This window comes from Paramormyrops kingsleyae, chromosome 10 (assembly GCF_048594095.1).
Source record: "Paramormyrops kingsleyae isolate MSU_618 chromosome 10, PKINGS_0.4, whole genome shotgun sequence".
Taxonomy (NCBI): Eukaryota; Metazoa; Chordata; class Actinopteri; order Osteoglossiformes; family Mormyridae; genus Paramormyrops; species Paramormyrops kingsleyae.
The window spans coordinates 13759520-13784225 of record NC_132806.1 but is presented as its reverse complement, the minus strand read 5'-3'; the positions used below and the strand labels follow the sequence as shown (position 1 = coordinate 13784225).

General features: G+C 47.1%; 3 protein-coding genes across 11 annotated transcripts in view; 1 reads left to right on the top strand and 2 right to left on the bottom strand.

The window, feature by feature from the left end:
* Nucleotides 1–7084, top strand: part of fam13b (family with sequence similarity 13 member B) — a 42103-nt gene extending 35019 nt beyond the window's left edge. For all 6 annotated transcript variants that reach the window (XM_023794968.2, XM_023794966.2, XM_023794967.2 and 3 more), the window contains 2 exons: nt 4693–4794; nt 4958–7084. In XM_023794968.2, the coding sequence (XP_023650736.1) occupies nt 4693–4794; nt 4958–5081 (226 nt within the window). In that variant the 3' untranslated portion in view covers nt 5082–7084. The remainder of the gene's footprint in view (nt 1–4692; nt 4795–4957) is intronic.
* A 1034-nt stretch (nt 7085–8118) lies between these two features.
* On the bottom strand, nt 8119–18498 carry klhl3 (kelch-like family member 3). Of its 4 annotated transcripts, XM_072717325.1 has the most exons (16): nt 17937–18498; nt 17407–17597; nt 16902–17024; nt 16526–16632; nt 15582–15703; nt 14025–14187; nt 13652–13761; nt 13443–13559; nt 11394–11543; nt 11192–11309; nt 10727–11110; nt 10525–10626; nt 10294–10422; nt 9738–9878; nt 9421–9564; nt 8119–9258 (listed from the first exon to the last, which is right to left on the bottom strand). In XM_072717325.1, the coding sequence occupies exons 2-16, from the start codon at nt 17409–17411 to the stop codon at nt 9230–9232; spliced, it is 1944 nt and encodes a 647-aa protein (XP_072573426.1). In that variant the 5' UTR covers nt 17412–17597; nt 17937–18498; the 3' UTR covers nt 8119–9229. The 4 variants fall into 4 exon arrangements, with proteins under 4 accessions (XP_072573426.1, XP_072573425.1, XP_023650738.1 ...); XM_072717324.1 differs by lacking the exon at nt 17407–17597; XM_023794970.2 differs by lacking the exon at nt 17407–17597 and having other exon boundaries at nt 10913–11110.
* A 119-nt stretch (nt 18499–18617) lies between these two features.
* LOC111835060 (heterogeneous nuclear ribonucleoprotein A0-like) lies at nt 18618–24041 on the bottom strand. Its single transcript, XM_023794978.2, has 3 exons — nt 23115–24041; nt 20381–20518; nt 18618–18946 (listed from the first exon to the last, which is right to left on the bottom strand). Exons 1-2 carry the CDS (start codon nt 23908–23910, stop codon nt 20466–20468), a joined length of 849 nt encoding a protein of 282 aa, XP_023650746.1. The 5' UTR covers nt 23911–24041; the 3' UTR covers nt 18618–18946; nt 20381–20465.
* Between the last annotated feature and the right edge of the window lie 665 nt (nt 24042–24706).

Below are 24706 nucleotides of genomic sequence, written 5' to 3'. Positions count from 1 at the left end.
AGTGTCCCACACACCACATTCTTCACACCAACCCTTATAAGAACATAAGAACATAAGAACTATACAAACGAGAGGAGGCCATTCGGCCCATCGAGCTCGCTTGGGGAGAACTTAACTAATAGCTCAGAGTTGTTAAAATCTTATCTAGCTCTGATTTAAAGGAACCCAAGGATTCAGCTTGCACTACGTTATCAGGAAGACTATTCCATACTCTGACTACACGCTGTGTAAAGAAGTGCTTCCTTAAATCCAGTTTGAAATGTTCTCCCGCTAATTTCCACCTATGGCCACGAGTTCTTGTATTTGAACTAATGCTGAAGTAACTATTCGGTTGAACAGCATCCAAACCTGTTAGAATCTTATAGACCTGGATCATGTCCCCCCTCAGTCTCCTTTGCTTGAGGCTGAACAGATTTAGCTCAAATAACCTTTCCTCGTATGACATTCCTCTAAGACCAGGAATCATTCTTGTGGCCCTACGCTGCACCTTTTCTAAGGCCGCTATGTCCTTTTTAAGATATGGTGACCAAACCTGTACACAATATTCTAGGTGAGGTCTCACCAAGGAATTGTATAATCTTAGCATTACCTCCCTTGACTTAAACTCCACACACCTGGAGATGTACCCCAACATCCTATTGGCCTTTTTTATTGCTTCCCCACACTGGCGAGAATGAGACATGGAAGCATCAACATACACACCAAGGTCTTTCTCATAATCAGCTACCTTTATTTCAGTAGGTCCCATAAAATACCTGTACTTTATATTTCTGCTCCCTACATGGAGTACCTTACATTTGTCTATGTTAAATTTCATCTGCCAGGTGTCAGCCCAGTCACTAATTAAATTAAGATCCCGCTGTAGCTGCTGAGCCGCTAGTTCAGTATCTGCTACACCACCCACCTTGGTGTCATCTGCAAATTTCACCAGTTTACTGTATATATTGGTGTCTATATCATTTATGTAAATTAGGAACAAAAGTGGTCCTAAAATTGAACCCTGCGGTACCCCACTATGAACGCAGGCCCACTGTGACATCGAGCCTCTTATAACTACTCGCTGCTTCCTATCCGTTAACCAGTTATCAATCCAAGTCGCTACAGTTCCTAAAATACCTGTCGCTTTGAGTTTAAGTGAGAGCCTCTTGTGGGGAACAACATCAAAAGCCTTTTGGAAATCTAAATAGATGACATCATAGGCCTTCTTATCATCAACTTCCTGAGTAGCTTCCTCAAAAAACTCCAACAGATTTGTTAAACAGGATCTACCTCTCCTAAATCCATGCTGGCTATCCCTCAAAATGTTATTTGAGTCCAGGTAATCTACCATTTTCTCTTTGATTATAGCCTCCATAACTTTACCAGTTATACAAGTTAGACTGATTGGCCTATAGTTTGACAAATTACTTCTATCCCCTTTTTTGAAAATGGGCGTTATGTTGGCATGCTTCCAATCAGAAGGTACCACACCTTCAGATAAGGATTTTTGAAACAGTAATGTTAAGGGTCGGCAAATAATATCCCTCATCTCTTTTAACACTATAGGTAAGATGCCATCAGGGCCCTGTGATTTATTTATTTTGAGCTTAGCTAGGCTTTGCAAAACATCAGCTTCAGTTATATATATATTAGTTATAGACGATGTTGAATTAGTAATAAGAACTGGTAAGTTACTAGTGTCCTCGACAGTGAATACCCGTGCAAAACTATCATTGAACTCATTTACTATGTCAATGTCGTTTTCAATTATAAGACCCTTACTATCCTGCAGATTAGTAATTTCAGCTTTTAGAGCTCTTTTAGAGTTAAAATACTGGAAGAAACTTTTAACGTCATCCTTAGCCTCCAATGCGATCTTCCTTTCGACATTCCTTTTAGCTCGTCTAATGTCATTTTTTAATTCAGCCTGTAGATTTAGATACTCTTGCTTTATTATGTCATCATCAGTTATTTTCCATCTCTGGAACAAAGCCCTTTTCCTCCTTACTTTATACTTTATGTCCCTATTAAACCACCTAGGTTGCAATTTCCTAGATTTATTCTTGCTAGAAACAGGTATGAAGTCCTCTTGTACTTGCAATAATGTGCTTTTAAAAAATTCCCATGCCTCTTCAACAGTTTTGTTATTTAACTCCATCCAGTTCACGGTTTCTAGTTTTAATCTCATACAATTGAAGTTAGCCTTCCTAACATTATATATTTTTGATTTGGACTTTGCTCTTCGGGCACTAAACTTAACCTCAAATTTAACCATGTTATGATCGCTACTGTCAAGTGGTTCTAAAACATCTAATTTACCAATCCTGTCCTGGTTATTAGACAAAACAAGATCAAGAATGGCATCTCCCCTGGTAGGGGTGTTAACAAACTGAGTAAAAAAACAATCCTGTACTAATTCCACCATCTCAAGTTCATTTTCAGAAGAGCCAGCAACAATGTCCCACTGTATCCCCGGTAGATTAAAATCACCCATAACTACCACATCATTTTTATTGCTCATAATCCTAATATCACTGTATAACAATCTGCTTTCCTCAGCAGCTACATTGGGTGCTCTGTAACAAACACCGACAATTAGGCTATTTGAGTTTTTAGCATCTAATTTTACCCATATAGCTTCCGTACTTTTACTTATATCAGTAAGCTCCCTTGCCTGCAAGATTTCCTTTACATATACTGCAACACCACCTCCCTTCTTACCTATACGGTCTTTACGGAACAATGTGTAACCATCCATATTATATTCTTGTCCATCCTTATCACTCAACCACGTTTCAGTTATTGCTATAATATCATAAGAGTCCAATGAGATAAGAGCCTCTAAATCATGAATTTTATTCCTAATACTCCTGGCGTTTAAATACAGACAACAAAGGGTAGGCTTATTACAGTGCCTACTTATAATATGATTTTTTTGGGCTTTCCGTTTCCCCCCAGTTACATACTTAACTAACCTCCCTGCCCCCCCAGTCCCTAGTTTAAACATTCCTCAACTACTCTACAAATACGCCTTCCCAGTACACTGGTTCCCCTCCGGTTCAGATGCAACCCATCCGGCTTGAACAGGTCCCACCTGTTCCAGAAGGTCCTCCAGTGCCCCATAAACCTAAACCCCTCTTTCCTACACCATCCTTTTAGCCACGCATTTAATCTCCTTATCTCAGCTAACTTAGCCTCACTTGCGCGTGGCACGGGGAGTATTTCGGAAAATACCACCATGGACGTTCTGCTTCTAAGCTTATTGGCGACTTCTATAAATTTATCCTGCAGAACAGCCCTTCTACCCTTGCCTATGTCGTTGGTGCCAACATGCACCACGACAACTGGATCCACCCCAGCTGGGGCCAAAAGCTTGTCCACACGATCTGGAAGGTCTCCTACCTGGGCACCAGGCAGGCAAGACACCGTACGGGACCCTCTATCACGCGTGCACACATAACTGTCTACTCCCCTAATAATTGAATCCCCCACTACCACAACCTCCCTCTTTCTGGGGGGAGGGGGCTCCTCAGTGCCCAAGGGCCCACCTGCTTCCCCAGTCCCTTCCGGCTCTAAAGCTGGAAGCACCTGAAACCTGTTAGACACAGACACCTCAGGTGATGCCGCCTCTGTAACGTGTGTACGCCTTTTCCTGCGTCTACGACCTACGGTCACCCAGCTCTCTCGACCTCTCTGCTCTTCATTCTCCCTCCCCCCCGTTAGTGGCGTACACACCGTCTCCCTAAACGGCGTATCAACTAGCTCATCTAACTCACTGTTGCATTGGATGCGAGCCAGTTGCTCCTCAAGGTCGCGAACCTTGACCATGAGTGAGTCCACTAGCTTACATCGCTCGCAGATGAAGTCCGACTGGACACTAACGTCCAGAAGGGCAAACATCTTGCAAACGCAACACTGAGCTGGCCCCATAATTAACTAACTCACTATGACCCCGTACTCCCAGCCCAGTAAATTTATATAGTGTATTTAACTATAAAGATTAAGATTATGGGTGTCTGCACCTAACATACTGAGTTGACCATCAACTATGATGCTTTTTATATATTTATGTAGACTTGCTGCATTTTCTGCACTGTCCCACTGCTGCAAGGCTAAGGCCCCTCCCTGTGTGGGGACAGAAAGCTGTCAGTTTGAGTCTTTAGCTGGATAACAAAATAATAATTTTAAGTAGTGTAGCTGGCTACATGATCCCGGCCTGGGTTCCTGCCTGATGGGTCTAAATGGGGATGGACATAACTAGTATGCAAGTATGCATTCACCTTTACTTGTTTTATGCACATTTATGCTGCTTTGACAAGACATTTCAGTGCATTTTAACCTTTATACCATGAATGAAGTATGAATTAGCATATAAAGGTTAAAATGCACAATAATTTCTTGTCATATCACTGCAAATGCACATAAAATGCATGTGCATTTGCACTGTTACAACAATCGATTGATGCACATATCGCTTTTAAAGGTGAATGCGTACTTGCATACCAGTTATGTGCATCCCTGTCTATAAATGTCCCTAAACAGGTTTAATCTAGTTCTGCTCCTACCAGGATGTCCCCTCACCCCACTGTGCTTGCTCTTGCTGCCCTCTGTTTTTCTAGCAGTATGAGCCTTCAGCAGAGGTCTCTCCTCATCTTGGTGTGGGCTGGATGAAACCTGACCCCTGACCCCTGACCCTTGTCCTGTGTCCCACAGGCCTGAGCTCCTGGAGCAGCTGTGGAAAGCCAGAGCGGAGAAAAAGAAGTTGAGGAAGACCATCCGGGACTTTGAAGAAGACTTCTACCAGCAGAATGGCAGGTTGGTCCCCCCCCTGGTTCTGCAGGCTTTACAGCTGCCTGATCTGCTCGCTGAGCTGCTTTCTGTTTGTCAGGAGAGGCCACAGGCCAGCAGGATGTCCACTACTCTGTAAGTGGATAGAAACCATGTGACCCCACTTTGGTAATGCTGTCTCCACCCCCAGGAATGTGCAGAAGGAGGACCGTGCCCCCATGATAGATGAGTACAAGGAGTACAAGAGGGTGAAAGCTAAGCTGCGTCTGCTGGAGGTGCTCATCAGCAAGCAAGATTCCTCCAAGTCCATCTAGGAGGAGGCCTGCTCCCTCACCAGATCACACCACCCTCCTCACAAAGTTAAGGACAAAGGAGATGAGGAGGATGCCAGCTGGCAAGATCTGACAACCACAGCCTTTGCCTTTTTTTGTTTTTACATTAGCTAGATTTTTTCCATTTCCTCCTCCTCCTCTTTTGTTTTTCATTTCAAGTTGACAGTTTTTCATATAGAGAAACCATTACTGTCTGAGCAGAGACAGATGGATGACTGTTTCACGGCCTGTTACACATGCACTTGGACAAAGAAAAGAGACTCATTTACATGGAAGGGAAATGGAGCGGGAATCCCATCCAGACTCTGATGGACGCCTTTTACCTATCTGAATATTTCCATTCACCAGTACTGGCTTCTGTTACGTGGATGTTTGGTTATAAATCAGTGTGTCTCTGTGTTCACACACATGTGTCACTTTCTGCCACCTCTGAGCTGACAGGACATCTTTGGTCTGTTTTGGTCACAATCTTTTGTTAGGTAGGCAGAGGATATCTCTCTCTCTCATTGTCTGAATCTATCCAAACACTAGTATATTTCAATGTACTCCAGAGTTAATACCAGTGAAACCAACAGTGACCAACTATGGGAGGCCAGGGCTCAGATGGAGAGGGAGGGGCTCTTATTTTCAGCATTTGAACAGGGTTGTGTGCTATAACAGGCAAAAAATGTCTCAAAAGGCCAGTTTGTCTCAAGGTTGCAATCCCATTCTTCAGCCAAAAAGCTTGTTGGTCATTGCTCCACTCTTCCTGAGCTCAAGTGCTTGTTTCACAATCATCTATGTATTGTGTTAAACTTCTGTCTCAATACAAGACGGGAACAGACCCATAGGGCTGGATATTGGATGTTGGTAGTGGAATATGAATGGGCTTTTGTTTACTTCTGAACACCATCCCACTAGGATCTGTTGCTGGGCTGCTGCACCTCCTGGAATGAGGGCTTTGCAACCATTTCCAGTTGGTTCCTTAAGGTTTTTTTCTGTCTGACTTTGAGAATTGTTGGAAACTAACTGCATAATTCAGGACACAGTCACAGAGCAGACAGTCTGAAGGCCACAAGTCTTGGTAAATCTTCAGACCCTCGAACCCCTGCACCGATACAGATGCAGCGGAGGCTGGGCTGTTTTAGGTTCCCATATCAACAACCATCCAGCCGCATTTGTGGTGGCAGTTTGGCCCAGGAGTGGCGTGTGGGGAGGTGCAGCCTATGTGTTGTTAGTTGGTTGTTCATAAAGACTACTACAGGTGTTCTGTAGGATACAGGTCGGCATTGCTAAGCTGAGTCCGGCTCACACCTTGATGTTAGATTTACTATATATATAATATATAAAGTCATTTTCTAATCCTCTTTTTTTGTTACCTTCACTTGTAGTGAGCACCCCTGTTTAATGTCAGGCTGTTTTCCATAAGTTGGGTTTGGTGGCATCAGCTTGCAGGGCCAGACCTTTTCATCCCATTAAGATGAAGCAATAAGTGGCATTGACGACTGTGGAAAGGGGGCCTTGATTTCCCTCACTGAAGGAGCTGGACATCACTTTTTTATCCGCTGGTCTAACCTGTTTGAGTGTATCTGAACTAATGCACTTGTCATATTAGACACTCAATGTCGTATCTTATTAATGTGTGGGGTTGCAGGGGTTATTATCCAAGAGCGTGAGACCCTTGCATCCTCTGTCTAATGCTGCCTGGCTTTCTACTTTGCTAACCTCATGTCCACTGTGCTGCAGCGAGTGCTAAATTTGTATCACACAGGATGTACATTTTAAGACCTGGTACCACCCCAAGCATGTTTGTTTTCACTGCCGGAGGTGTCTGGGATGCTTTGTGTCAGATTGCATGAGTGGACACCCCTGGGGCTGTTTCATATCTGAAATATGTATCTGTGGATGTCTGTGTGAATGCTTGTTCGTTTTCGACATGCCAACATTGGTCAAAGTGCAGTCAGTAACAGTATGTTTAATGCAGACAATAAAATGAATGTAATTTACATGCGTGGCTAAACTTTTCTCTGCTCAGCGCTGCATGATGTTTCATTTGGCACATGATTAACACTTGAAGTGCCAGAAGAGGTGAGTGACTGTGAAAGAACACGAGGATAGACTGTAGCTCTTGAAGATAACTGATAACCGACTGCAAGAACTGGGACCCCCACCCTGAGCATCCCTTCAGCTCAACACTGCTGCCAGTCTTAAATGGACAGTCATCCGTTCACTGATACATTTAAACAAGCATAAAGTTAGAGCAGCATTGAAGGTTGTCATATTAATGTTATGATTACCAATACTATAGCCTCATTCTCAGTAGTTTAGTCTGCCCTCTTGTGGCCTCAAATGTTATTACACCAGTCACCCTGATATTTATAATCCAGTGGAAAAAGCTGACAGGAGAATGCCTCCCACAGGGTTTGCCACCATGTCTATGGACCCGGAATTTGCTAAGTCCTTTTTGTATGGAGAATTGGGTCACACTCAGACAAGCATACCAAGAAACATTATTTTTCTAGTCTCTTTGGTATACTATTTTTGAACAGGCTGCAGCCTCTGGGGGAAGCCTAATGTGCCCACCACCTTTACAGGTGTGAATAATTTATGGCCTGGCAAACATTCCATTTCATTTGTTACACATTTTTGTTGTTGTTGTTTAATCCAGCGTCATTTAATTGACAGCACTGGGACACAAACGCACCGAGCTGGATCCCTCGCGGGGCAATTAGTCACACAGCACAGGTCAAAGTGCGAGCACCTGCTCTCCCCCCAAACCAGGTGGGTGGAGATGGACACCAGCTGCTCTAAATTCGTTTCCTTTGTGCATTTGGCGCCACCATAAGGCGACAATGAGGTGGGGGCTGCTACACCCTCTGGCGCGCGTCTGGCGCTTGGTGGGAGGCGAGTCCGTGCCAGCTCCGAGCCGGATCTCCTGCTGACTGGCTGCAGAGACGACCGTGTGGCACCGCCAAGAGAGGGCTGGATTCCATCAGGACCCGCCCTCAGTTTCTTAATTAACCAAGTGGCACTCTCAGGCTGATATGAAATCTACGTATATGTTTAATTTACATACACAAAAATTAACAATCATAGTGAGATTTCAGTTTTCTTACCACCGTTTTTTTGTTTTTACTATTTCTAAAAAAGATCTACAAAGACAGGATGCCCATTCCAATCCGAGCGAATTAAAAAGTGACACATCAGTGAGCAAACAGTCTAGTCCATCTCCCAGTAAACAGGCCCACGTGGAAATCCATCCTTCCAGCACCTGAGCCCATCATCAGCGACCACTGTCATCTCACTCTTAGAAACCTACATAAGATACACTGAGGATCAGCTATAGCTTTAGCCCCACAGTCACCCCTTAGGTCAGGGGTGTCGAACTCTAGTCCTGGGGGGCCGGAGTCCTGTGTAGCTTAGTTCTTTCCCTGTTACACAACAAATGATTCAGCTCAAGAGCTGTGTGGTAATTAGCACAAGGAGTTCCATCAGTGTTAAATGAGGGGAAACCAAAAAATGTGCAGGGCTCCGGCCCCCCAGGACTGGAGTTTGACACCCATGCCTTAGGTGAACTGAATTTCTCATGCCAGCTGACTGCCACTGCGGTCTTCTCTGCTCTTCCAAACGGGGTTTGCTGATGGCCTCCACGCTTAAATGGGAGAGGCTCTGTCCATCAAAGCATGAGAGATGGAAAAATAAAAAATCTCATCAGTGCATTTCTGGTCAGTAGTAAAGACAGGCCTTCATGGGCACGTTTCCAGGGCGGCCCATCTCCTGTAGTCCATTTAGTGTAGTCAAAATGGTTTAATTCCAAGTCATGGACTGCTTCAGTTTCAGATGGTAATTTGGTCCCTTTATGGTCTCATGATGCATGTGGGGAAAATGCTAATTCCCCCCAATCACCCATGCTACTACACTACCTGTTCAGTAGGGGGCACAATCCTCATGAGGTTGTTAAGCTCAAGGGGAAAAAAAAAAACACCTGACACCATGAAGATGTCTGTGATGGAGGTCGGCCCTACCCATTCCTGTATGCACTCCTAACCCAGTCTCCCACTAAGCTAAACTGGGTCCTTGCTAGGATTAGCCAGCCTATCACGGTGTCTCCTCCGGGGTGGCTGTAAGTCCAGGCCACCCAGAGCTCTTGGTCATAAGGGCTTATCAATGACTGATACACCTGGAGAAAAACAGAAAAGAGACACGTGCTCCAGCTATCTGCTGACCATTAACAGTTTTTATGCTTCATTTTATGTTACACATCCGTTTAATAGAGCTAGCTGCTGCACGATTAACAGTTGGGAAGAAGCTGGGCTGAAGTAGCCCCTCCCACAAAACTCACCTGCGTAGCTCCGCCCATTACTCATGTTTGTGGGGAGTAGGCTCCACTTGTCTGTAGCAGGGTTATAGTACTCCACTGAGGACAGGTTGCAAGATCCGTCGTCCCCACCAATCACGTACAACAGCCCATTAATGGCACACACTCCTATGGGGGGGGGTGGCAGGTCAAAGGTCACACAGGGAATATTTTCAGTTATAAAACACTGACCAGACATCCCAACAAGGGTTTGGTGCGGAGCCCAAAGAACACAGTCACACCACAGGGTTATGCCTGAAGGGGGGCGCTGTTCTGCTAGTGGTCATGTTAGCGTGTCTCACCGGCATTCCGTCTGCACATGTTCATGTCGCACACCTGCTTCCAGGTGTTGCTGGGGGGGTCGTACACCTCCACACTTTTCCTGACCAGGGGACCGTCGTGCCCCCCAGCCGCATAGAGCTGCCCGCTCAGCACGCCCACCCCTGCAAGCCAAAACAAAAATGAAAGGAAAACAAACGGCAAGAGGTGTGCCAAAGTTTCCCAGGACGTGGGGGAATGCCTTAAAGTGATTGTTCTGCAGCACCATCTGCTGGAAGCTGCAAATGGCGCAGTCTGGAAGGCCAGCACAGCCCTACTCCACTCAGCTCGCTGGCGCCCTCTCTTGCTCATGGTGAACGTGACAGGAGACAGTAACGGCTGTCCAGTAGGACGCCCTGTGCTGACGGTGCCACGATGTGTATGAATTTTTGAATATGATGCAAGATGCTGTGCGCAGATCCGGAAGTGGGTTTGGTGTGTGTGAGAGGTGGCAGGATGTTTGGTGTTGGGTCAGGGGGCCCCGAGGCCTCGGGAGCAGCCCAGCCCACCCTGAGGTGGCACCAGGAGACCAGGAGGTACCTGCGCCACTCCGGCGTGTGCTCATGTCAGCCACGTAACTCCACTCATTGGTGACAGGGTCGTACGCCTCCACGGTGCTCAGGCACTGGCGGGAGGCTCCATCGTACCCCCCCACGGCGTACAGCTTCCCTACGGGGGGGGTGGGGGAAGTGGAGACACAGAGCAAATTAGCTGATGGTGATGCACACAGCTCATGCAGACACGCAGTCGCAGCCCAGCAAAGCCACGTACCATCCACCATGCCGACCCCCACGCTGCTGCGCCGCGTGTTCATGGGAGCCACGGAGCTCCACTCGTCTGTCTTGGGGCTATAGGCCTCCACAGAGGATAGGCCTGCAGGAGGCAGTCAGAGTTAGGGAAGGTGCCGGCCTCACGCAGCAGCTCCATAAGGATATATCACGCCCCAAGTCTTAACAGCTTGGTTACATTTTACCCTTGGGGGGCAGGGGAGGTCTTCTAGGTCCGTAGGTAGGACACAGAAGAGGACAGAACCGGACCAGCGAAGGGGCGGACGGCAAGTGACAGCCCCTTCGACCGAGTGCAACAGAAACAGAGCGATCATGAACCGGTGTGGACCTCGCTGTCACCCCAGCGGAGCACAAACGGAGGCGGGACATACCAGTGCTGCCGTCAAAGCCGCCCACGGCGTACAGCAGGTCCCCCAGCACGGCGGCCCCCAGCGTGCTGCGACGTTCCTGCATGCTGCAGACAGAGCTCCACTGGTCACGCGCACTGTCGTACATATCCACTGTTCGCACACGCAGCGAGCCGTTGAAGCCCCCCACGGCATAGACGCGGCCAGCCATGAAGACCACCCCTACAGGGGCAGAGGGCATCCAGCTGAGAGCCGAGCCTTCGCTTGGGGGGAGGCCAAAGCGCGCATCCGCCACGGACTTACCCGCTCTACACCGCCGGGATGGTAAGTCCGCCACCTGGTACCAGCGGTCTTCCTGCAGGTCATAGCATTCCACACCGCGGATGGCTTTGGGGGCCTGGCCTCCAACCACCATCATCACCTTCCACACACATGGGGGGCAAGGTTTAATACCATAAAAGGAGTATGACCAGGAGGGGGGGGGGGATCCCGGCATGAAGGCCACCTTGGGCAGGCTGACGGGCGTCCGCGGCCGCGTCCGGTCCGTCTCCATCAATCGCCGCTGCTCCACAGGAAGGAGGTGGTACTTCATGGCCTCGATGAGGAAGTCTTTGCAGGTGCTGTTGTTTTTCACCAGTGACTCCTCCTCTACGATCTAGAATGCAAGGGAGTTACTGTCAGTATCAGGACCCGCCGGACACCCTGTACTAGGCTTGGGCGGTATCAATTTTTCGTACCATCATACCTTCTAGACATTTCACACCAGTATGTGACGGTATATATATATATATATAAAAAAAACTTGTAGGCTACTGTAAAGTACAGCATCAGAGATCACCCAAATGAGATCATCAGTGTGGAAGTTGAGCGCGAGGGAAATGAGGAGGCAACTCCTGGCTGAAGAGATAAAAAGCCCACCCATCATTTACTGACACCAAAGACCACCCATCATTTACTGACACCAAAGACCACCCATCATTTACTGACACCAAAGACCACCCATCATTTACTGACACCAAAGACCACCCATCATTTACTGACACCAAAGACCACCCATCATTTACTGACACCAAAGACCACCCATCATTTACTGACACCAAAGACCACCCTTCATTTACTGACACCAAAGACCACCCATCATTTACTGACACCAAAGACCACCCATCATTTACTGACACCAAAGACCACCCATCATTTACTGACACCAAAGACCACCCATCATTTACTGACACCAAAGACCACCCTTCATTTACTGACACCAAAGACCACCCATCATTTACTGACACCAAAGACCACCCTTCATTTACTGACACCAAAGACCACCCATCATTTACTGACACCAAAGACCACCCATCATTTACTGACACCAAAGACCACCCTTCATTTACTGACACCAAAGACCACCCATCATTTACTGACACCAAAGACCACCCATCATTTACTGACACCAAAGACCACCCTTCATTTACTGACACCAAAGACCACCCTTCATTTACTGACACCAAAGACCACCCATCATTTACTGACACCAAAGACCACCCATCATTTACTGACACCAAAGACCACCCATCATTTACTGACACCAAAGACCACCCATCATTTACTGACACCAAAGACCACCCATCATTTACTGACACCAAAGACCACCCATCATTTACTGACACCAAAGACCACCCTTCATTTACTGACACCAAAGACCACCCATCATTTACTGACACCAAAGACCACCCATCATTTACTGACACCAAAGACCACCCTTCATTTACTGACACCAAAGACCACCCATCATTTACTGACACCAAAGACCACCCTTCATTTACTGACACCAAAGACCACCCATCATTTACTGACACCAAAGACCACCCTTCATTTACTGACACCACTTAGCTTCTCTTAATCTCAGAACACGCCACATGACCACCCCCTAGGGTATATGGGAAACGTAGTTAGCCAGCCTATGAACAGGAGTGTGAATTAAATATTAGTCTTGCATGCAAATGGTCACCACAAGCAAATTATTTCTAGTCTACTTCCAAATAATACTTCTGTTAGCTAAGTTCCCTGCTGTAATAAATTAATTTAATTTTAGATGTGCATTTTCCATCAGTACAAAAAACTTCTGTTTCAGGTAACTTTATTCATATGCACAATGTCCACAAATAGAATGAAAATTAAATTAAAAGACTGGATGGGGAGTCTATTTTCACACAACGATTTATCACCATTATCTAAATTAAACAAGTGCAATGGATGCCACTATTTTTCTTTTTCACTAATGCTGTTATTGCGACGACTTGCAGTTGCCACCTTTCTCACCGGTAGACTGACCTCTGGTGGCGTGTGCCGTGCATTACAATACATCACCTCCATACAGCATCTCTGTATCAGTTAAATAGAAAGAGGATCGTCTGTATTTTTCAGTATTAAAAATAATACCTTTGGAATTTAGAAATACTGGGGTAATACCATAATACCGCCCAAGCCTACCCTGTACCTCATGCCTCAGGGGACAGCAGGTGATTTGTGTCGGGGAGGGTTCAGTGACATGCCACACCTGCACCAGGTAGGCCCGTGACAGCAGGGGGAGCCGCACGTGCTCCATCAGCTTGGGCATGTGGGTCAGCCGCACCTCCTCGTCATGCTTTATCCAAGAGACCATGGCCTCGAACACCTGTGGAGACAGGAGCGGGTTGCGGGCGGCTTCCAGAGGCATCCTGCCACAGCCTGCCTTTCCAAGGTTCCTCCTAAGGCTGAAGCACTCACCTTCTCCTCGGTGGACACGGTGAGTTTGTCGCTGGAGATGAGGCAGCAGACCTGCTGCAGGGAAAGGCTCAGGAATTCCTCCCCCAGCACCACCTCCGAGAAGCGCTGCTCTGCTCGACACACGGCACACCCACAGGTCACAGCGTGCAGCCAGTTCCACTCTATACACGTCTCTCTCTCCACACTAAACCAGTTAGGACTGCAGTTAAACTGTTAAAGAACTAGTGACTGACAAGTGAAGCTGAAAAGTTCACGCCGCAGAGTAACCAGTGTGAACCATGCAAGATGACAGTATCTGACATGCGAGTTAAGTTTAGCAAGATCCGTACTCATAAATCCAACTGTGGCTGCTCAGCGCCCCCTGGTGGCTCACCTGCATAGGCCTGGGCTTGGCTCATCAGCTGGGTACAAGCGTGCAGGTCAGCGAAGGCACGGATGCCCAGGCAGTTAGTGGAGTGCAGCTGGGTGCGCAGGAAGTTGCAACACACCTGACGCACGTCCATCAGCTGCAGGAGGCTGGCAGCCGGCAGCAGGACCTGCAGAGATGGGGGTGGCAGGGCCCTAAGGATCCCCAGTACTGACAAGCAGTCAATAGAACATAAGCTGGGCAAGATGCCCCCTAGTGGTCAGATGAAGCCCCCGGTTCTACAGTACAGCAGGAACATGCCACAACGCAGGCAGCAGGAAACCATTTAGTACTGCACTCACGTAAAAGAACGACTAACAGGCAGACGTGCCTTAAACATTCAGCGTGTCCACCTACTGGTGACAACTGCAGAAGAAACTAAAAACAAACACACTATGGTTCATACGAAGTGGGAGGGGGAGACTCAAGACAGGAAACCACCACATACACGCATTGGCCCAGAGCTATCCAGCCAATGGCAGAGGGCTCTACACGCATTAGCCCAGAGCTATCCAGCCAATGGCGGAGGGCTCTACACGCATTAGCCCAGAGCTATCCAGCCAATGGCAGAGGGCGCTACACACATTAGCCCAGAGCTATCCAGCCAATGGCGGAGGGCACTACACGCATTAGCCCAGAGCTATCCAGCCAATGGCGGAGGGCACTACAAGCATTAGCCCAGAGCTATCCAGCCAATGGCGGAGGGCGCTACACGCCCAGTGTCTCTGTGGACACACACGCACACACAATTCTTACACATGCCTGCTGTAAACACAGAGAGGATATCCTGTTCAAGCACAATAAGAGGAAATGACAGAAAGGCTGCCTAGCACTGGAGGGGGCTGCCTAGACGGTACTGCCCACAGGGCTGGTACTAACCCCACCAAACCAGTCACCATCACGAACGCCATCATGCAAACCTGGGAGTCCATTTTCACACCATGATGTATCACCTTGTTATGCTGAACAATCATTCAAACTTCCAATTTTGACAGAAAATGAAAGTGAATATGAAAGTTCAAACAAGGAGACCTAATGAATGCCAGCCTGTCCAATCACATTGGTCCTGATTTTTATATAAGGAGTAAGTCTAAAACGCTTCTATGCTGTTACAGCTATTCAGTCCGCCCCCTTCCTCCCCTACACCACCCGGCTCCCCGTCCCAGTCTGGGGTTTGGCTCCTTCACCTCCTGCCTGGTCGCCCAGCCAGATCTGTCAGCTTCAGAGACGATGGAGCCAATGACCAAGAGACGGGCTTCGGCAAAGCAAATAAACACTCTTGTTGAGTCAAACTATTGAGGTCTCCTTGGTTGAACTATATTTGAAACAAGTGTAAACCACTTTTTATCACGTTGAATTCAAGCTACCAAGCACATCAGTGCAGTCAGGGGACAGGGGACAGGCCTTGCATGTCTCAGACCCAGGAAGCCTCTGTCTTTGCTCTTCTCTCTTAAGCAGGCCATGGGCTTTTGGTTTTCTTCATTTTCCCCTATCTCTGCGCCCACTTTCCTGAGTCCCACTCACCTGCACGTTCTCCTCGGTCACCTCGATCTCCGCTGTGTAGATGTAGTCCACCAGCCGCTGCAGTGTGTACCCGTCCACATCCCGGATCTCCACTTGCTGGGCCGTGCTCTCGCTCATGTCTCCTGTGCGCGAGACAAAAGGCTCTGCGCATTAAAATGACTGTGCACTGCAAATCGGAGCTTAGCCTGCACAGCGCCGATGCCTCACTCAGCTGCAGAGGGCACTTCGTCTGTCTAACACAGGGGTCACCAACATGGTGCCCGTGGGCACCAGGATGCCCCAAGGACCACATGAGTCGCCCGCGGACCTGTCCTAAAAATAGTACAACCAGTGAACAGCGTCTAAAATTTAATTTTATCCTGTTGCTATTCTTCTTTAATCACATTTGCATTTATATAGATTTGAAAATGACAATATCTAAAAAAAGCATTTAAAACATGTTTATTATACATGAAGTTTAGATAAGTTTAGGAGGGCGTTTCAAACTGGTAGCCCTTCGTATGGCTCAGTACCCGTGAAGTAGCTCTCAGTTTCAAAAAGCTTGGTGACCCCTGATCTAACACTAATCCAACCAGCTGCAACATGCTACTCAAAGCCACGGCTTCATTAGACCACTTCACACACACACACAGTGAACTGGTTTAGCTTTGCTGGTACAAACAGAATGAAAGAGGTCACATGAAGAAGGGCCCATTGAGAGTCAGGAATGGAGTCTGACTGACCATACATGTTCAGCCATCATCTGAATGTCGTCTACAAGACACATTCTGCATATCAGACTCTACATTGGCCCCAGTAATGGACCTGATCCACTGAGTCTTTCAAAGACCAGAAGTAAACATCTATGGTCTCCATCAGGGCCATCACAGCAGACCATAACGTCTCGACATTGGCCAACCTTTCAGGAAGGGGGGGTCTAAAGCCAGGAAGCTGGTGGAAGTTACCTGTGAACATGGCGCAAAAGTAGGGACTGCAGGAGGCCAGAACCACCCTGTGCGCTGGGACCTCCACACCATCGGCCAGAAGGAGGACGTCACACAGCATCTTCCTGCTGCAGAAATACAGCCGGCTTAAGAAACGACCATCCCCCTCCCACACACACATCCAAAGGGGGGAGGAGGGGAAGGGAACAAGTTGTGATTGGACTTTCGAGAGAGAAGCACACGGGGTATTGCTGTCTTTCCACAATTGCTCACTTGTTTACCTGCTAGACATTAGTAATCTTTCACAGGGTACCTTTAAAGGGGAGGGTTTTACAGTGGCATCCATGGTAGGTGTGGTCGACCCAAGCCCAGGGTGCCAGGACCAGCAGCACTATACCTCCTGAGGTCATTCATCAGTCGGAAGGCCTTCTTCATGTGGGTGTGATTAAGGGGGGGCACCCCAGAATCCTTCTCATCCTCCTGCAGGTCTGGTGGGGGTTGGGGGCTCAAGTTTTGGGTCCTTTTCAGTGAGAAAGGGGGGGGGGGGTCAGTGATCTTAGTGAGTTAAAATATTTCTCAGTTTTTGCTATATTTTTGTTTTATTTTATTTTTAAAAGGAAAAAGAGACCCACTGACTCACTGGCAAAGACTGACCCCCCCGCCACTAACATTCTACGACATGAACTGTTACGTCTGTACACAGTGAGTTGAGACAAACTGGGCCCGCATATATATATAACTATATTTAGAAGGTTTAAATCGGACAACAGTTGCCAGCCTTTGAGATAAACCACAGTCTGTTATTATATCAAATAAGACACTGACCAACTGACTTGACCCTTAATATAAAATTACCCTCGAATATTTTAAAATGCTTCCTACGCCCTAAAAATCAGTATGACCTCATATTTCTGCGTTTAATTTCATCTCGCAGCAGGGCAGGCTCTCCGGGAAGAAGCGACTTGTCCGTGGGGCAGAATGGTGGTTAGGGCGCACTGACGGAGCTATGCACTGGGACCGGTCAAGGACGCCAGCCGTCGTCGAGTGAGGGAAGAACGGCCAAGCGGAGGCGCCACGGCCGCCCGTGGGAGCACTTCAGGGGGGACAACGCGAACGTGTCATATGGCTTTTTGGAAAAACGCCGCATCCTTTAACTTCTCCTCCCTTGCAGGTTATGTATAATCATAAAAAAAAAAGCATAAATGCAGGTCCAGCTGAGAGGTGTGAGCGGGACGCTGTTTATCGGTAATGCTGTACAGTAGTAGTACATCACATCCCAACAAGCAAGATAAGCCCGCAAGGCGACCTCGGGAACACTCCGGTGGCCGCGAAACGGCGCACCCCGCAGGGGGTAACCTGCTGCAGCCGCGCCGGCACACGACCGCCCGTTAGCAGCTTCCCTCCGGAATGACGGATCGTCCGGCTTTCTTACCCCGCATATTCCATGGCTCCGCTTCTACTGCATGTACTCCAGCGCTGGGACCGTGGTTCCTAAGCACCGCTCTGCTGCTCCTCCTCCTTCCATTGAACGCTCGGAAGCGCAGCGTTGTGACCCAGGTAGACGATGCTATGCTAAGCTAGGCTAGGCTAAGCTAAGCTAGTAGGCAGTGAGCCCGCCCCCACACCGACTCTATCACCATTGCACAAGCGCACCCACTTGGGGTGGAAGAGGCTGTTTTCCCAGCATCCTCATCCCCAGCCCGCCTTCCCAGTTTCCCTTAGCGCTGCCGTGTCGCGTAGCAACAATACACTCAAATGAATGTGTTCGCGTACGCATAGGAACGCTACAGATCGCTGCTCTGCGCATAACACTTCGGTGTGGACAATTTCTAACAAAAGGAGCCGGCAATTTCCTTAAAGCAAGAGGGATTCATTCAGCTGTATATGTTTACATACACTATTTATTCGTGTTCAGTAACTGGCACGCTGCCATCCTACAATTTAAAAAGGAAAGTGATGCATATAAAGTGTGGCTTATAAAAATTAAAAGCAGACTCCTGGGTTTAACCAGCCTTCACCTAACTAAGATTTAAGATATTTGTCTTCGAGGATTGCGAGATGGGAGTAACCAAGAACAGTGTAGATTGAGCATGTTAATAAACCAGCACACAGATTTTCAGTTTATAGTGATTTTATTGAAGAATTACAACTAAACAAAGGAACAATTCATTTTTAAATAAACAAATCACCAAATCCTTGCATGTAGGGATCCTCTGACACCTAGGATATATGACAAAACTTCTCCCACCCTACTATCACACCTAAAGGGGGTCTTTGGTTGCGCCAGGCCCCTGAGCAGCCCACCTATGTGTAAATTGACCCTGCATGCAGGATCTGCATGCCACGTGCTTCTTCCCCATATGGATGCATTCCTTAGCCAGGCTGCTCCATGCCTACTCCGGGTCACCAACAGGACGAAGGACATCATGTGAAAAGGTATTCCTACAAGAGGTAGAGAAGTTGCATTAGAGCCCATTTTCAGGAATAATTCACTCGTAAATGTTGCCATTGTCGGCCGGAATATTTGTAAAACCGACTATTTGGGTAAACGCCCGCATTTTACATATACGCAGTGTGATTCTGCTGCCATCTTGCGGCAGTAGGAAAATGCGCATATCCAACCGATCAGTCACCTCAAATCGTGAAAGCAGCAAATCACTAAAATACACAATTTAAGATTAAAATTCTAAAGGCTTTGTGTTATATTTCTAAAAGAGTGCGTTAAATTATCACATATTGTACGTGTTTATTCTAGGTCCTTCTGCGTGTGCAAACGGAAGTCGTACGATAAATCAGGAAAGGGGAAATCACCACTTATCGCTGCCTGCTGCGTTTTCATCATCTGATACCGCTCCGACGCGAATGCACAAAGCGATGGTGAATCTTTTTTATGGCATAGATATGCTGCAGTTCCAAGCTGGCATGAGCAGACGGTGCCTTTTCAAGCCGATGGGGGGGCGGATGACACCGCCTCCACTTCCAAAGCCTGATGCAATCCTGCACCGCCTAACAGATGTCCGAGCCTGCAACCCGCCCCTTCTCCACCCGCAGCACTCCGCCACCGCCCGGCTCACAGAAAGCACACCTTCCAGTATGACAATCCCCATTTAAATAAATAATGAGCATTTAGGATATGCATGCAAGTCAATACTTCTGCATGCAACCAAAGAGCCAGATAAACATCCAAAAATAGCCGCCGTCACCCCCAGTACAGAGGCACCACACGCGTCCGCTCGGATTCCCTTACTTATTTTGGACCTATAAGTTTCTGAAGCATCCCGAAGAAGCGCCCCTCATTTTCACAGGACGTTGGTGCAGGCGTTTTTTTCCCCCCACACCAAAATGAGGCTTCCCGTCAGATTATAAACACGTAAATATGATTTTATTTTTTTTTGGGCAGCGCATGTACCATAAGTCTCATTCGGGCACAACCCATATGTGTGCCTCGGTTTTACATAATTTAAACGATACATCGGTATCCCTTCATTGAATTACTCGCTCTAATGACCAGTTTAAATCAAAATGAAAGCTCTCACACAAGTATTTTACAGCTTCACCTAGTGGAACAGATGGCCAGGCACCCCTCCCCCCAAACAGCACGGGGAGAGGGAGGTCCACATTCTGACCTCCCATAAAGGGCTGAGAATTCAATAATAACCCCACAGTTGAGCATATACTATAATAATATTACACCAAAGACGAATTTAAAACTGGAGTCAATTTTTAGATGGAATAAAAATAAAAACACAAATAAGATTAAGAATAATAACCGGCCGACCAAAGAAACCCTTTCTTGAAGTATCCAGGACCAGCATATTTATAAGTATCTCCAGAAAGGCCCTCCTGTTCACACACATAGGGCCAGCAGACACTTACCATGATCTCACCCGTGGTCTGAGGCAGAGAGCTCCAGTTCTCAGCTCAGTTTGGCCAGTCTGAAGTCAGTCTGGCGCCATCTTCATCAAACAGGACTTAAAAGTAACAATTTATTAAAATCCATCTGCTTTGTGAATTCTGGGGAGGAAAAGGGAAAAGATACAGCTTTAAAACAGGACGATGGGTTTTAAACACAAACGACTATATTAAAAAACTGCCCATCTACCTCTCTGCCCACTTTCCAGCATGACCACTGCAATGGGCCCCTCTGGAAAAGATCTGTTCTCCACACTAACATGTACCTGCTAAATTTGGTCACCAGTACTGGAGGGGGTGGGAGCAAATAAGACATCCTTCCAGATGCGAATGCAATACAAATTTGGTTGATTTGTGATGGAAAGTGCTTCAAATAACCATCAGGTACAGTTTACACAGTCACTTTAAGAGAACCCGCTGAGTGCCAATACAAGGCCACTGGGGTCATAGCAACATATGACCATTTACATCTAAACAGAAGCTACCAAATGCATTAAGTGGGCAGGACTACTGAATCGCATTAAGATGTTGGGGGAAAGGGAAGGTGGTTAGGTGTAGGAGAAGTAACTGAAGTCACAAACCTTGCATACAAACGCTGCTCTCCTTGAATTGGGTGGAATTAAAAAGTGGAGCTAAAATCGTCAAGTAAACAGGAAGTCTAAGCCCCACTCCGGTACGACCTCCTTAAACTGAAAACTGTCTGGAATATGGAGTTATAAGACATCTGAAAACCAGAAGCACATCTAAACTTTTAAGAAAGAAGTTTCAAAAAAGGAAAAAATAAAGTCATTGACTCTATGGCGATTTAAAGTGAAATTGACATCGACTTATCTAATGAAGTAATTGACTTACCTATTTAAAGAAATTAGTCAACAAAGACTAAAAGACAGGTGCATGCACTTACTTTACATTAAGCTGCAAAACACTTGGTTGGTGCAGCATAACCTGCCTTACAGAATCTGTATTTAGTAAGATACACACTTCATTAACACGTCTTGTGGATAAAGTATTGCTACAAACCTGAGGCGCATATCCTATGGATTTTCAGCTGGGTTTCTACAGCTCTGGAGTACCCCCTGGAGATTCCCATGACGCAGTAGGCACAGCTAAGGTATACATCCAGCTTTTTTGTTCACTAAAGGTTTGGAACAAAGCTCTAACATTTATTTAGGAAGGAAGATACATTGTACATAAGCTCATCTTGATGCTAGGAGGAGTGCAGAAGTAACCAAAGGTTTGTTTGTGGCTTCAAAACCAAGTTTTAAAATACCTGCTTGCAAAGTCAGGATTCCTTCATGGTCACCAGGGGTCATTGAGACCCCATTAAAACAGAGGCAGGAGATAAACAGAGAATAAAGAATGCTAAGACATAATGTACTGGTGAACATTGCACAGGCCCTGGTACCAGGTATGCCCTGCAATTCTGGCTCAAATAGTATTCATAAAACACTTTAAATACACTGGGAAAACTTTATTAACTCAAAAAGTACCCCATAAGGCTTGTATCCTCAAATAAACGTAACTTCTATATAGAGTAAAAAGTTTTATTTAAATGGAAATACATACAGTTTACCGGTATTTGAAATAGACAGTAGAGGTTAATCTATGTACCAGAAATACAATGAAACAGACATATAAATGTCAGTATCCATAATGGTGCTGAAGTCCTTTGTTTTTGTAATGATTTTACTGGAAAAATAGGAAAAACAATCTTGAAAATGCTCAGATAAACCTGTTTTTTTTTTTTTACTTCTCTGTGATTGAAAAGAAAAACATATTCACCGTAACAACTAACAATGTCATAATAACGGCAACCACTTGACTATAACATTCACACTAACTGGGAGCAAACCACAGGTCAAGCACTAAAACGGGGCTTTTAGATCTGATTTAGTAACAACGGCAGTGAACCTACATTACTTTGAGAAGAGAGTGACCTAGTCCTTAAAAATCCTGCGTCAATCTTTCCCATTTGGACCGAATAAAACTAGACATAAATTATTCTATCAAACACTTTGGTATTTTTCAGGGGAATACGATTTTGATTTTAGACAGCAACTAGTTTTGTGAACTGGAGCCACCTAATTATAAACAGAACTAAGGACTAAATCAAGTTCACTGCAATTGACTACTTGGCTACTTAGGTCAAAACATGGGGTCTCAGGAAAAAAGAAAAACACTTAATATAAACTTCAATACAGATGTTTAAAAAGAAAAGAGGCAATTAAGTTACAAAACACATAAACTAAAGCAAATGAAAAGAAACCAGACCTGCACTAACAAGCAAAGCATCTATCTGAACTGACATGTCAGATGTGTATGGGAAGAATACAGTGAGCCGTAACACGTGGAGTCCACCCCCCACCCCGGAAATTAACAGGAAGCGTGAAGAGTCCTCCTACACCCCCCTGGCCTAGGTTATCTGGATGGATGGAGAAGGGCACGGCCGCCAAGCTGAGGACTGCCTTGCGTGGGCTGCCCGGTAAGGAGCCCCTACCTGCCTGCCCCCGCCCGGGGGCATCCACAGGACGGCCCGGGTAGTCTAAAGTGAATGTGGTGGGAGGCTCTGCGTCTGGCTAGGGGATGAAGCTGCAGGGGGGCGCGTTCTCAGGTCCTTAATACGAGCCTCCGTAACCCCCCCTGCCGTAACCGCCACCGCCTCGGGAGTACGGCGCGCCGCTTCTGCCCGAGTAATTACCTTTCATTGGGCCGTAGCCAGAGGACTGCTGGCCGTAACCGCTTCCAAAATCATTGTAGCCGTTCCCGCCGCCGTAGCCGCCCATTTGATCGCCATAGCCTCCGTATCCACCGCCGTAGTTGCCTCCGTATCCACCGCTGTATCCTCCATCATTCCCCCCGTAGCCGCCATAGCTGTAGCCGCCTCTTCCGCCTCCGTAGCCATTTTGAGACCTTCCCATTCCCCGTCCGCCGCGGCCCCGGCTCCGACCACCGGCGGCCTGCATCTCCTGCTTGGTGAGGGCTTTCTTCACCTCCACCTTGTGTCCATTGATGGTGTGAAACTTGAGCACCACCGCTTTGTCGGCCGAATCATTATCATCGAAGTAGACGAAGCCGAAGCCGCGCTTCTTGCCGGTCTGCTTGTCGCTGATCACTTCGGCCTTTTCGATTGCGCCGAACTGGGAGAAATACTCCTGGAGGTGCTCTTCCTCCACGTCGTCTTTCAGACCGCCGACGAAGATCTTCTTCACCTTGGCCAGGGCCTCGGGTTTTCCGGCGTCTTCACGGGCCACGGCCCGCTTTAGCTCCACGTTGTTGCCGTCCAGCACATGAGGTCGGGCGGCCATGGCGGCGTCAGCCTCCTCAGCGGTGGAGTAGGTCACAAAGCCGAAGCAGCGCGACCGCTTCAGTTGCTGGTTCTGGACAACCACGCAGTCAGTCAGCGTCCCATACTGCTCGAAATGTTTGCGAAGACCGTCGTCGGTGGTTTGCACGTTTAAGCCGCCGACAAACAGCTTGCACAGTTGATTTTCCATCTTGGTCGTTAGGTTAATGTATTTATGTATATGTACGCCTGTGCTACTTCGATTGCAACAACAAAGTCCGTATGCTTTCACTCAGCTCGAAATGGCGGAAGGTTGGATGCACAGGAGGATAAGAAATGGCGGATAAGAGGCGTTTCCTAGACTTCCAAACGCCCAGTTGTGTCGTTTTCATCATCCATTGGCCGGCCGATGCCTTCTTTCATCGCTCTGCTTCTGAGCTCAACCCCCTCCCCCAGAGCAGCCACCCTCGCGGCTCTTTCTTCGCAAGCAGGCAGTTTTTCGTAATATCGCTAAAAATGAGTATAGGAAGAACCTATTATGTGAAGATGGTTTGTTGAAGTAATCGATGTTCAGGTGTTGTGCACAGTTAAAACGAGAAATCTACAACGCCCTCGCGAAATACGAAACTGGCAAGTTTGATCTTACAATTCCCCTATTATAAAAACAGCCCTCCCCCATAATTTTAAGAAGCCTAGCTAATTCATGAGTTTGAGACTCCTTCGCTGTTGCCCCCATGTTGACTGGATTAAGTCAAAAACACACCTACACGCAGAGCTTGGTTTAGTGAGAGGACACTCGATTAAGGCGGCGTTTCCTCTAAAAACATCATTTTGTAGCATGTAAAAGTAATTTAAGTATCAGAGGGAATCCCGCTATGCTGGTTCCAATACGCCCGTCCAGATTTTGCGGCGCATCCAGCCCAAGCTCCACCCATCAGTCATTCAGCCAGAGTGGATGAAGACAAAGCGGCAAGTGAATGAACTCGGCGGACTGTAGTTATACAGCC

Excerpts from the sequence above, each read along its gene's own strand:
- klhl3 (XM_072717324.1), bottom strand. Across the intron at positions 13,560-13,651 it reads CCGTGTCCACCGAGGAGAAG|GTGTTCGAGGCCATGGTCTC; the intron begins GTGAGTGCTTCA and ends CTGTCTCCACAG. Across the intron at positions 10,423-10,524 it reads GGGGGTCGGCATGGTGGATG|GGAAGCTGTACGCCGTGGGG; the intron begins GTACGTGGCTTT and ends CCCCCCCCGTAG.
- LOC111835060 (XM_023794978.2), bottom strand. The coding sequence starts at position 23,910 with ATGGAAAATCAACTGTGCAAGCTGTTTGTCGGCGGCTTAAACGTGCAA. Across the intron at positions 20,519-23,114 it reads TGGCTACGGCCCAATGAAAG|AATTCACAAAGCAGATGGAT; the intron begins GTAATTACTCGG and ends TTTCCTCCCCAG.